Raw genomic sequence first — 14,015 nt, 5'->3', positions numbered from 1 at the left:
TCTTTTTTTTTGTCATTTTTTGTTATTTTTTTGTCACATTTCCATCATTGTTTTCGTCTCAGTTTTGGATTGGGGTAAAGCCAAACTGGGGTAAACGTGCTCGGTTCAGGCGGGACTTAAGGGGTGAAAGAACTAAAACGAACCACATTCTGCTCGTCTGTTCTCCACCATCACCCCTTTAATCTGAAAGCGCTCACCGGAAGCCGCGCGTAATGCGTGCGTCCTCTCGCGTCCGGACAAACGCTCCCTCTCCAGAACAACCCTGCGCTGACACACTTCCCCTCGCCCGTTTACAAACACGTCCACGGCCTCTCCCTGGCTCCGGTCACCGCCGCTCACGAACCCCCCCCCCGACGGTACCGGGGACGCGCGGGACCAGCGTCGTTTCATCTGCGGAGACGCGGACATGTCGGGTCTGTAGACGCAGCAGCGGTGCGTGACAGCGCGCGTGGAAGCGAGGCTCTGCTCGGGACGGAGCTTTACGACATTTGTCCGAAGTGTTGCCGCCGCAGCATCGCGCTCGCGCTCGCGCTAGTTTGATCCAGAATTACGCACCGGCGCCATGGCGGAACCGCGGCGGACTGCGTTGTTGCGCGCGGTGCTGCTGCTGTATTTGCGCTACTTTCAGCTCTGCGGCTCGTTCAACCTGGACGTGGACAAGCCCTCCGTGTTCTCGGGACCCCAGGGCAGCTACTTCGGCTTCTCCGTGGATTTCTTCAAGCCCTCCAGCGCGAGGTAAGGTTAAACGCACGTCGTTACGAGTTAGCGCGCGCGGCTAACTCGTTACTGATGCTTTATTAGTGACGCTGGCGATGAGGAAGAGGCTGGAACATTTACCCAAAACAATCCTCAAAGTCTGTCAAAATCACAGTAACTGGCTCCGAATGTGACCCGTGAGCCGAGTGGCCTGGCGCGGTTACAGAGGCTCGATATGTTGAGCCGCAAAAACATCGCGATGATGATGAACGATAATATCAAGAACTCTAAAGCCTAAAAATGACAGTGACAAAATTTGACAAAAAAATGACCAAAAAATGATCAAAAAGGGACAAAAAATGTAGAAAAAATGGAGAAAAAATTGAGAAAAAATTGACAAAAAATTGACAAAAAATGGACGAAAAAGGGACAAAAAATTACCAAAAATTGACTATAAAGTGAGAAAAATTTGAAGAAAAATTGAGAAAAAAGTGACAAAAAAGTGACAAGAATTTTACAAAAAAATGCAAATAATTTGACGAAAAAGTGACAAAAAAGTCAGGAAAATGTGACAAAAATGAGACGACTGCCTGAACCGAGCTCTTTTTCTTCAGTTTGGCTTTACCCCAATCCAAAAGCTTCTGGAAAAAAGCTGCGAAAATAGCAACAAAACTGAGACGAAAACGATGATGGAAATGTGACAAAAATGAGGAAAAAATGGACGAAAAAGTGACAAAAAAAGTGAGAAAAATTTGACGAAAAATTGAGAAAAAAGGGACCAAAAAATGATAAGAACGATAATATTGAAAAGCCTAAAAATGACCGTGACGTCTTGTTTGAAAAGTCTTTAGGCTGATCTTAACCCCTTAACTCCCGCCTGAACCGAGCACGTTTTCTCCAGCTTTACCCAAATCCAAAAGCTTCTGGAAAAAAGGTGAGAAAATGAGAGAGTGAGAAAAAATTGAGAAAAAAATGGACGAAAAATTGAGAAAAAATGGACAAAAAACGGACCAAAAAATGACAAAATTTGACAAAAAAATGACAAAAAAGTGAGAAAAAATTGAGGAAAAAGTAACAAGAATTTTACAAAAAAATGCAAATAATTTGACGAAAAAGTGACAAAAAAGTCAGAAAAATGAGACGACTGCCTGAACCGAGCACTTTTTCTCCAGTTTGGCTTTACCCCAATCCAAAAGCTTCTGGAAAAAAGGTGAGAAAATAGTAACAAAACTGAGACGAAAACAGTGATGAAAATGTGAAAAAATTGAGGAAAAATGGTCGAAAAAGTGGCAAAAAAATGGACAAAAAATGACAAAAATTTGACGAAAAATTGAGAAAAAATGGACAAAAAAGTGACAAGAATTTGACCAAAAAATGCAAAGAATTTGACGGAAAAGTGACAAAAAAGTCAGGAAAATTGTACAAAAATGAGACGACTGCCCAACAAAAAAAGTGATGAAAAAAAATCTGACGTGAGGAAAAAGATCCATTTAGTTTTGTAGGTCTTTCAAATGAGGCGTTACACTGGCCTACAGGATTTGGGTAAAGCTGAACTGGAGAAAACGCTCTCGGTTCAGGCGGGAGTTAAGAGGTTAAAATATCCCGGTATAAACGTGAAATACACGGAAACACGACCTGTTTATGGTGAAAAAGAAAGTTTTGTATTTACGGCTGAAACGACTAATTGACGGACTCACATCATCTTCTTCTTCTTCTTCTTCAAATAGAGCAAAAATGACATGAACATTTCGTATTTTTGATGAAAACCCACTTTGTTTTTAAAGTTCGGCTCTGAAGTGTTTTGTACTTTGTAAATTTCATGAATTTCTGAGTGTCGTCAGGTCAGAAGCAGAATTAGCACCAAGAGCCTCTTAGTTCCATGTTTAGCTTTAGCTCCTCCACCATTCACAGCCGAGCGATTAATCGTGAAAATAATCGATACTTTAATCCATTACAAAGTAAGTGTTCGTTTGCAGCTCTAATTGTATAAGAAAAAGTATATGTAACATGAAATAAGTGCTGTTGCTCGATTCCTTTTTTTAATCGCACGTGTGAAATTCGATTAATCGCGGCTGATTTTTCATTCTTTAATAATTATGCTTTAGAAAAATTACCCATTTGGTTTTATCTTTAATAATTATGTTCATTATTAAAGGATTTACTTAATCTGAAGCAGAGGTGGGCAAGATATCGAAAATGCAAATGTACAATATCGAGTTCATCTCCATTGTGGAAAAAATGTGGAAAGATTTCTACAAAATAGGGGGGAAAATGGGGGTAAAAGTGAAGCTGAATTTGGAATAAAGCGGCAAAAAATAAAATAAATGAGGAAAAATTGGGGACAAATTTAGAAAATGGCAGAAAAGGTTTTTCCCGCACCCTTTTGTAGTTGTTTTGCCACAAAAAGAGAACAGTTCATTTAAACTCAAAAAGAAAATACTGAGTTGAAATGGTTTAGTGAAATATCTGGAAAAAATACCCAACTAGTCATGTCACGATAACTCATTGACTTAAGGGGAGACACTACAGGCAAAACTCAATTTTTTCAGTTTTCAGGTTTTGGGCCAAATCTGTCTCTGAACATATAAACTTTCACCCGGAAACAGAAAACATGCCTAATCTTCACAATAACATGTTTAAATGTTGCGCTGATTCAATGTTCCCCCATAGACTTATATGGGAGAACACAATTTCAAGGGCCTTTTTCTCCAAACACATGTTTCTGTCATTGTGGCGACACTATGTCCACGTCAGTCGGACCTAAAGACTTCACATTTTCCAGCCTTGGACTGAACAAGATTTGGACGATTTTTTCAGAGAGATTTTTTATTATTTAATCCCTAAAGCCCCATTTATTGAGTTTTGAATGTCAAAAAATAAGGCGAAAATTACATTTTTGCAATTTTTTCCACTAAAAAAACAGCTTATTTTAAAACTAAACAAGAAATCCAAAATCCGCTCTGAGAAAGTCTCGGTAACTCATTCATCAATAAAATGAAACCATAAATTTGAATGTAGCTCTGTCCATTATTCAGATTCCGTCGCTGAAAAGATGAGGAAATTTGGGGCATTTTTAGTCATAAAACACCTTGTTCTGATATGAAAAGATAAAATAACAGATGTATTTTTTTCTCACATTTATGCCAGTGATCGACAGCAACAGTTTCAAACTGAAATCTGTAAATATACATCGTTTCCCTGTTCACCTGCAGCGTCTCGCCTTAAGATAATTGACGATATATTGAGGCCAGAAAATATAATAATATTATTAATAATAATAATGCATTGGTTTTATGTAGCGCTTTCCTGGACACGCTTTACATTGCACTATTCATTCACTCCATACTTGGTGATGGTCAGGTACTGTTGTAGCCACAGCTGCCCTGTACAATAGTACTATTGGCTCAGGCTGGAAGTCTGCGCCATCGGCCCCTCCGACCACCACCACGCTACAAAAAGTGAATATCAAGCATTGTCTTAAATGACTTGAGTTGAGGAAATGTTTCTTGTTTTGAGCGGTTTTCACTCATTCAGACACTTTTCCTGATCGGACCGAGTTTGCTTTGCTTGTTTGAGGACATTTCAGACCAGTTCTAGGGTAAATCTCGCTTGAAATAAGAAAGTAAAACTGCCAATGAGACAAGACCAATTTTCTTTCCCCATTGGCAAAGAAAATGACCTGAAATAAGGACGAAATGTATCGAAACGAGTCAGAAACATCTCAGAACAAGTGGAATAATCCAGTACAAATGAGCAACAACTTCTTAACTAGTATTATTATGCTCAAATTGAGATGTTTAGACTGATCTAGTTAAATACTTTTTGCTGTGCAACCACTCACTCACTACATTCACTCAGGCTTCCTGGTGTTTCCCAAACCGCCTCCCATCCAAGTACGACCGGGCCCTTCCCAGGTCTGACGGGATCGGCAGAACAAATGGCCACCATTATTATTGGAATTATTGACTCGAAACCAACTTAAAAATGTGAATCTCAGTAATACCTTGTTCTAAAAGTCCGTATTGACACGTCCTTTACAACACAAGTATTTCAAAACAAGATAATAGGAAATGGAAAATCCTTTTATCAAATCAAACCTGAATCCAACGTTAGGATGTGTTTTTAGTTCACGCTGATATTAAGACACATCTCACTTTATAAAGAACTGAAAGTGAAATGGCCGCCGCTCTGTTTGTTATTGTTCTCCTGCAAAAGGTTATTTTCACTGAGCTGTGGTGACGGCCTTTAGTGCCACTTATGTTTAACAATGTCGCCGCGTGTAATGAAAAGGCAGACACTTTTCCTCTGTTTAACCTCGGGGGGGCTGGAGGGGGGCTGGGGGGGCGGGGCAGACAGAAGTCGCTCGTCACGGCCATGGGCTGTGTTATCCGACTGAATATTCCGTCTTTTCCTGGTCTTCTTATCAGAGGAAGTGCTGCCATGTGTTGCCCTGAACCACAAAGATGTTTCTGTGGGTTTGTGTCGAAAACGAGGAACGACAAACAATACTGGACTTTGTTTTTCCCAATGTCATGTATGTTTCTCTCCATTGGTCTCGACTATTTCAGTAAATGATCCAACACTAAATATTGTGGCTGTGGAATGATCAGAAATAGCATCCGTGTGGGAAACGGTCATGTGACTGGAACACTTCCCTGCAGCTCACAGACAAAAACAGGTCAATAAAATCATCAATATGTTCTAGTTCGAGTCGGGCCAAAGCGACATGAGCAAAGCTTTAAAAAGTGCTTGTTCTGCCAACGGGGTCAGTGTTATTTTCTTGCTAAGAATTCTTTTTTCTAGAATATTTCATAAAACATGAAAGAAACATTAAATTTAAGCAAATAAAGCTAGAATTAAGCAAAATGTTCTCAGAAAATAGAATAATTTAAGGAAAACATTCTTATTTAGTGAAAAATTGTGGATATTTTACTTAAATGTTGCTTGATTTAAGTCAAATGTTCTAAATTTTTTCACATTTTTGAGCAAAATGTTGTTAATAAATACTAATATTTAAGGAAAATATTGCCCGGAGACCCGTCTCCATGATGTGGAGCCAGGCTGATGGTCAGAATCACCTGCTGGAGGATTCACCTATTGTACATGTTTTTAGTGGTAGACACGGGGAGAACATGCTCCACACAGAAAGGCCCCGTCCTGGTGGGAATCGAACCCGGGACCTTCGAGCTGTGAAGCTGAGGCTCTAACCGCTGAGCCACCGAGCCGCCCACTTTAAAGAATGGAATGTTTTATCTCTCTGTGAGAAGCAGGTCTTACATTAAGAGCTGTTGATCTGAGTTTTTCTTAAAATAAGAAAAATATTCTTTGTCTAAAACTGAAGAAGATTCAAAAAGTTTTTCTTTCTTGTTACAAGAAAAATTATCATGTTTTTAGCAAATTTATCTGAACAAGAAATGGCTCGATTTGATTTCCTAAAACAAGATTTTTTTTTCTCAAGAAAACTTTGCGGCAAAACATTATTACTTTTTAGGGAAAAAATAAGAACTTATTTCTTAAAGTAAGACTTTTTTTTACTTAGAATCCACTTTTTGCAGGATGTCAGGTGGTGTTTGGTCAGGCAGTGTCGTTTATGAGGCGGTATGAACATTCTGACTACACAATAAAGAAGTACTTTGCTCCTGGTTTAGTCCTGCTTTAGTCCTGCTTTAGTCCTGGTTAAGTCCTGGTTAAGTCCTGGTTAAGTCCTGGTTAAGTCCTGGTTAAGTCCTGGTTCATTCCCGGTTCTGCTCTGATCCTCCTCGTTCCCTCTCGTCTCCAGATCGGACGTTCTGATCGGCGCTCCCCGGGCGAACACCTCCGACCCCAGCAGTGTGGTGGAGCGGGGCGCCGTCTACACCTGTCCATGGAAATCAGCCTCCTGCCAACAGATCCCGTTCGACAACACAGGTGAGGCCCTGAGAGCCCAGGGTTAGTCTCGGTTTACGAGTCAGGACTAAACAACCAGGAGCCGCGTCAGACGTTCTAACGCCCGACGCCGAGTCGAGAACGCCAGGACTAAAGTCACTAAATCTGCCAGACTACGGGACTATTGTGTGTGGGTTATTAGCCGGTCACTGAAGGCTGGTCTCAGAGCGAGTCATTCTCCGCAGCTATTACGAGGATCTCAGTCAGGCTCAACGACACAACATCAGCACAGAATCACAACACAACAGGACTAACCCGGAAACACTTTTCCCTGGAAGGAAACACCGATATGCGGCACTCGTGGGCACCAGTTATTTACCTTAGTTTTGTCACATTATTTGTCTTTTTTTGTGTTTTTTCATCTTTTTTTTGTCTTTTTTTTGTCGTTTTTTGTCACATTTTTTTGTCTTTTTATTGGTCTTTTTTCATCTTTTTTTGTCTTTTTTTGTCACATTTTTTGTCACATTTTGTCACATTTTTTTGTATTTTTTTGCTCTTTTTTTTGTCACATTTTTTGTCTTTTTTTGTCTTTTTTGTCACATTTTTGTCACATTTTTGTCACATCTTCATCCTTGTTTCCGTCTCAGTTCTGTCGCTATTTTCACACCTTTTTTCCAGAAGCTTTTGGATTGGGGTAAAGCCGAGCTGGAGAAAACGTGCTCGGTTCAGGCGGGAGTCCAGGGGTTAACCTGAAGAAACAGCTGCGGTGGAGTCGCTCACACCTGGGCCCCCCCAACTCAAACTTTTATGTTTGACTTTACTAATCCAGACAAAGATGCTTCAATGCAGGATCATTTTATGTACGCCTGAAAATGATGAATAGCCTTAACCGTTTCCAATAGAAATGTAAAGCTCATATGTTATTAACAGTAGCTAACCTAGCTGCTCACTCTCAGGCGTCTCGAACAGAAGCTTCTGCACGATGTAAAGATCCAGCTCATGTGACCTCTGATGTGGTGACGTGTTGTTTTACTGGCTCCTGTGTTGTACGTCTCACTGTTGGCCTTTTAAAGTCTCAGAGGGTCTGGTCTGTGCAGGAACTCGTAAAGCGCCTGAGCTGCAGGTCCAGAGCCTCCCAAACTGCAGCTCATGGGAGGTTCAGTGACTTCTGCATGTTGTGTCGGCAGTTTATTGGATCATGCATAGACACTACACGTGACTCCTTCACGTCGAAAGGAGCAGCTGAGGTGGCTCGGGCATCTGTTCCGGATACCTCCTGGTCGCCTCCCGCGGGAGGTGTCCTAGTGGGACAAGGCCTCGTGGACCCAGGACACGGTGGTGGGACTATGTCTCCGAGCTGGCCTGGTGTCGCCTCAGCTCCCCCAGAACAGCTGGAGGAGGTGTGGCCTCGGGGTCAGAACAGCTGGAGGAGGTGTGGCCTCGGGGTCAGAACAGCTGGAGGAGGTGTGGCCTCGGAGTCAGAACAGCTGGAGGAGGTGTGGCCTCGGGGTCAGAACAGCTGGAGGAGGTGTGGCCTCGGGGTCAGAGCAGCTGGCCTGGTGTGGCCTCGGGGTCAGAGCAGCTGGAGGAGGTGTGGCCTCGGGGTCAGAGCAGCTGGAGGAGGTGTGGCCTCGGGGTCAGAGCAGCTGGAGGAGGTGTGGCCTCGGGGTCAGAACAGCTGGAGGAGGTGTGGCCTCGGGGGCAGAACAGCTGGAGGAGGTGTGGCCTCGGGGTCAGAACAGCTGGAGGAGGTGTGGCCTCGGGGTCAGAACAGCTGGAGGAGGTGTGGCCTCGGGGTCAGAACAGCTGGAGGAGGTGTGGCCTCGGGGTCAGAACAGCTGGAGGAGGTGTGGCCTCGGGGGCAGAACAGCTGGAGGAGGTGTGGCCTCGGGGTCAGAACAGCTGGAGGAGGTGTGGCCTCGGGGTCAGAACAGCTGGAGGAGGTGTGGCCTCAGGGTCAGAACAGCTGGAGGAGGTGTGTGTGGATGGGTAGATGGATCCCCGTCTGAACCAAACACATTTTCTCCTGGAGTTGGAGCTTACAGCTTACGTCATTGTCCTTGCCTCATTTGAAAGCTAAGACCTACAAACCCTTTTCTTCTCCTTGTCGTCACTTTTCCATCGTATTTTTGGTGCTGATTTGTCGCTTTGTCATTGCATTTTTGTCACTTTTTTCATCACTTTTTTGTCACCTATTTTGTGGAATTTTTGCCACTTTTTTCTGCCAGTTTAGTTGTATTTTTGTCGCTACTTTGACACTTTTCTCAAGAAGCTTTAAGATTTGGTTAAAGTGGAACTGGAGAAGATGTGCTCGGTTAAGGCGGGGGTTAAGAGGTTAAATGAACTCGCTCTGAAGTATCTACTAAACATGAATGTCCAGAATCAGCCCTGAGCCTCTAATAAAGCGCCCCCTGCTGGCCCAGTTCAACCCCCACATACAAACATAGACATGACGCTGAACTGAACACATTTCTCTCATCGTCTCAGTCACGGTTCCTCTCGATAATGAGGATTTTCTCCTGGAGGATCTTCCTCGCCGTCGGGTTCGAGGTAAACGCCGCCTCTCAGTTTCGTGTCGGGACAGGTTCAGGAATGTGAGCTTTGAAAAGGACGAGTGCGGACACATCGCAGACTGTTCGCAAAACAAGGATCAGAACGTGGACGTGACATTAAAGCACGTTCTGCACTTCTAAGTTAAGTCTCGATAGGGCTGTGCAATTAATCGAAATTCGATTACGATTTCGATTACAACAGTAAACGATTACAAAATTAGCATAATCGCAAAAAATCGATTATAATTTTTTTTTTCAATTATTATTATTTTTTATTTTTTTCAATTTTTAATTTTTGGATTTTTGTCACTTTTTTGATGGATTTTTGTCTTTTTTTTGCTGGATTTTAGTCTTTTTTTTTGCTGGATCTTTGTCTTTTTTTTTGCTGGATTTTTGTCTTTTTTTTGCTGGACTTTTGTCATTTTTTTGCTTGAATTTTGTCATTTTTTGCTGGATTTTTGTCTTTTTTTTTGCTGGATTTTTGTCTTTTTTTCTGCTGGATTTTTGTCACTTTTTTGATGGATTTTTGTCACTTTTTGCTTGAATTTTGTCTTTTTTTTGCTTGAATTTTGTCTTTTTTTTGCTTGATTTTTGTCTTTTTTTTGCTGGATTTTTGTCTTTTTTTTGCTGGATTTTTGTCACTTTTTTGATGGATTTTTGTCACTTTTTTGATGGATTTTTGTCTTTTTTTTGCTGGATTTTTGTCACTTTTTTGATGGATGTTTTTCACTTTTTTGATGGATTTTTGTCTTTTTTCTGCTGGATTTTTGTCTTTTTTTCTGCTGGATTTTTGTCTTTTTTTCTGCTGGATTTTTGTCTTTTTTTCTGCTGGATTTTTGTCACTTTTTTGATGGATTTTTGTCACTTTTTTGCTGGATTTTTGTCTTTTTTTTTGCTGGATTTTTGTCTTTTTTTCTGCTGGATTTTTGTCACTTTTTTGATGGATTTTTGTCACTTTTTGCTTGAATTTTGTCTTTTTTTTGCTTGATTTTTGTCTTTTTTTTGCTGGATTTTTGTCTTTTTTTTGCTGGATTTTTGTCACTTTTTTGATGGATTTTTGTCACTTTTTTGATGGATTTTTGTCTTTTTTTTAGCTGGATTTTTGTCACTTTTTTGCTGGATTTTTGTCATTTTTTTGCTGGATTTTTTTAAAGGCAACAAATAACCGTTTGAATAATCGTGATTTCAATTATGACAAAAATAATCGTGATTATTATTTTTTCAATAATCGAGCAGCCTTAAGTCTCGAGACTCTGAGGTGATGTGCTAAGAGTGTGTTCATCACGGCGCCGTTGATCTGCAAGCAGCCGCACTAAAGTCTAAGCTAAATGCAGTGAAAATGGTTTGTCCGACAGTTTCAGCCTCTTTTTATTAGTTGTGGTGCAAGATTTTATTCACAAACACGTGTTTCAAAGTGCAAACCTCAGCCCCGTGGGATTTTTAGATGAGTTGAATTTTAAAAAGTGCCTTTTATCGATCAAGTCGTAGATAATTGTGACTTTTCTGGATGTCTTTTAAATTTTCTATTAAAAAGAGCCAGTGTTTTTGGACAGCTCTTTCTCACAGACTCTGCTCCCGGTAAAGAGCCGTAAATCCAGAGCCGTGGGAAGATGTTTTAGTTAGGGGGCGCTGAGGGACGAAATTTACCCCCAAAATACTTTTTCTGTGCATAAATCCTGTTTATTAACCTCTTAACTCCCGCCTGAACCGAGAGCATTTTCTCCAGTTCAGCTTTACCCAAATCCTGTAGGCCAGTGTAACGCCTCATTTGAAAGACCTACAAAACTAAATGGATCTTTTTCCTCACGGCAGATTTTTCAATTTTTTGTTGGGCAGTCGACTCATTTCTGTCACATTTTTGTGAGTTTTTTGTCACTTTTTCATCGAATTATTCACATTTTTATGTCAAATTCTTCTCACTTTTTCATCCATTTTTTTTCAATTTTTCGTCAAATCTTTCTCACTTTTTTGTCAAATTTGTGTCCATTTTTGTAAATTTTTTGGCACTTTTTCGTCAAATTATTCGATTTTTTTGTCAAATTGTTATCACTTTTTTGTCCATTTAAAAAAAAAAAGTCAAATTTTTGTCCATTTTTGTCATTTATTGTAAATTTTTTGTCACTTTCTTGTCAATGTTTTCTCACTTTTTTCACTTTTTCATCCTTGTTTTCGTCTCAGTTTTGTCACTATTTTCTCACCTTTTTCCCAGAAGCTTTTGGATTGGGGTAAAGCTGGAGAAAATGCTCTCGGTTCAGGTGGAAGTTCAGGAAAATGATTGTAAGACTGTTGCCTCAGACTGGGTGATGCGATGCGTGTCTCTTGAGTTTAAAGGGTGGAGTGTTCCCTCAGACTGGGTGATGCGATGCGTGTCTCTGAAGTTGAAAGGGTGGAGTGCTGCCTCAGACTGGGTGATGCGATGCGTGTCTCTGAAGTTTAAAGGGTGGAGTGTTGCCTCAGACTGGGTGATGCGATGCGTGTCTCTTGAGTTTAAAGGGTGGAGCGCTGCATGTTTTTGGGCAGGAAATGTGGAAAATGTTCAGATAATCCTGTCACCAGCTCTGACTCCGCTTCCCGTCAGACGGCAGGCGTTAGTCAGTGAGATGTGTCTAAAAATACCACGGCTGTGCTTTTCTGATAACAGACTTTCAGTAAATGCACAAAGGGAAATGTCGTCCTGATAAAGGAGAGCGGCCATTTTGGATCCAAACCTGTATCAATGAGGCTGAAAATTACATCAATTCTTGTTAAATACTGGACTGTCTGTCGATGTGGAGATGTTTTCTTAAATACATTTTTTGAAAAGAGCCTTTGATACGATTTCCCATAAAAATCTATAAAAAGAAAAGGTTGAATCAGGGCAATGTTTAAATAATGTTGTTTCCAGGTGAAATTTTATGTTATATTCGATATTTTTTACCTTTATTTAACCTGAACCGAGAGGATCTTTTTCCTCACGTTATTTTTTTCCATTATTTTTTTGTTGTCATTTTTTATCATTTTTTTAATCATTTTTTTGTAATTTTTTTCTCATTTTTTCTCATTTTTCATTACATTTTTGTCATTTTTTGGTCTTTTTTTATTTATTTTTTGTCATTTTTTCATCAAATTTTTGTCATTTTTTGTCATTTTTTTGTCATTTTTTCTAATTTTTTTATAAAAATTTTGTCATTTTTTTCTCATTTTTTTTCTTTTTTTTCTCATTTTTCATCAAATTTTTGTCATTTTTTTCTCATTTTTTTTCTCTTTTTTTTTCTTTTTTTTCTCATTTTTTCATCAAATTTTTGTCATTTTTTTGTCAATTTCTTGTAACATTTTTGTGACATTTTTGCCACTTTTTCATCCATTTTTCGTCACTTTTTTGTCACATGTCCATCATTGTTTTCGTCTCAGTTTTGTTGCTATTTTCTCACCTTTTTCCCAGAAGCTTTTGGATTGGGGTAAAGCCAAACTGGAGAAAATGTGCTCGGTTCAGGCGGGAGTTAGGGGGTTAACCAGGAAAGTCCCACAGAGATTAAGAATCTCTTTTTCAGGGGAGCTATTGTGACCTATTGTACATGTTTTAGTGGTAGGGGACCAACCAAACCTACGCAGACACACAGAATCCGTCCAGGTGGGAATCGAACCCAGGACCTTGTTGCGCCGCCCAATATATAACTTGAAGATTGAGGAAAAAGAAGAGTATTCTCTGGTAACAGTAAAAAGTAGGATTTTGGTTTACAAACCACAAAAAGTGCATCGTATTTTAATTCACGCATTCATCTTTCCCAGTGTGCACACTGCAAAAAGTCCCCTCCTAAAAACAAGGAAAAAAATCTTAAAATAAGACATTTTGTGCCAAAAAATTGTGCCAATGGGGTCAGCATTATTTCTTGCTAAGAATTCTTATTTCTAGAATATTTTTCATCATAAAACATGAAAGAAACACTAAATTTAAGCAAATAAAAAGCTAGAATTAAGCAAAATGTCCTCAGAAAATGGAATAATTTAAGGAAAACTTTCTTATTTAGTGAAAAACTGTGGATATTTTACTTAAATGTTGTTTGATTTAAGTAAAAGTTCTAAATTACTCACATTTTTGAGCAAAATGTTGTTAATAAACACTAATATTTAAGGTAAATACTGCCTGCGCCCGGAGACCCGCCTCCATGATGTGGAGCCAGGCTGATGGTCAGAATCACCTGCTGGAGGATTCACCTATTGTACATGTTTTTAGTGGTAGACACGGGGAGAACATGCTCCACACAGAAAGGCCCCGTCCTGGTGGGAATCGAACCCGGGACCTTCGAGCTGTGAAGCTGAGGCTGTCTAAAGATGAAGAAGATTCAAAAAGTTTTTCTTTCTTCAAGAAAAATCATCATGTTTTTAGCAAATTTATCTGAACAAGAAATGGCCAGATTTTATTTCCTAAAACAAGATTTTTTTCTCAAGAAAACTTTGCTACACAAAACATTATTACTTTTTAGGGAAAAAATAAGAACTTATTTCTTAAAGTAAGACATTTTTTACTTGCTTAGAATCCACTTTTTGCATTACGTTTCACAACTTTCAAGGAGCAAAACTCCCTGAAAAAAACCCAGACTGTATCAAACACTGATGTTGACACACTGATCCTTCGGCCGATGTGAATCAGCTTGTTGAGTTTCCTCAGGGCCCGAGTTCGTGAAGCAAGTCATGATTCATCTGCAGGTGATGGAGTAACACAGGCCTGGGAGGCACGTTGGAAATAAAAAAACACATTTGTCTGAACTGGCACAAGGCTACACCAGGCCGGAGCAGTTTGGGAAAAAATCAAGTGTTTAGGTGTAATTATGTTTGTCGATTCAGTTCAGCTCACTTCTGCACTGCAAAAAGTCAATATCAAGCATCGCCTTAAATGACTTGAATTGAGGAAATGTTTCTTGT

General features: G+C 40.0%; 1 protein-coding gene across 1 annotated transcript in view; it reads left to right on the top strand.

Annotated features, from left to right (window-relative positions):
* Positions 1–527: 527 nt before the first annotated feature.
* itgav (integrin, alpha V) overlaps positions 528–14,015 on the top strand; it is a 67,556-nt gene continuing 54,068 nt past the window's right edge. Inside the window, exons 1-2 of the mRNA XM_079562698.1 lie at positions 528–735; positions 6,476–6,603. Of these exons, the coding sequence (XP_079418824.1) occupies positions 563–735; positions 6,476–6,603 (301 nt within the window). The 5' untranslated portion in view covers positions 528–562. The remainder of the gene's footprint in view (positions 736–6,475; positions 6,604–14,015) is intronic.

Source organism: Gobius niger (genome assembly GCF_951799975.1).
Source record: "Gobius niger genome assembly, chromosome: 9".
Lineage (NCBI taxonomy): Eukaryota > Metazoa > Chordata > Actinopteri > Gobiiformes > Gobiidae > Gobius > Gobius niger.
The sequence above is the reverse complement of the archived record's forward strand: the minus strand, read 5'-3'. Positions and strand labels throughout refer to the sequence as shown.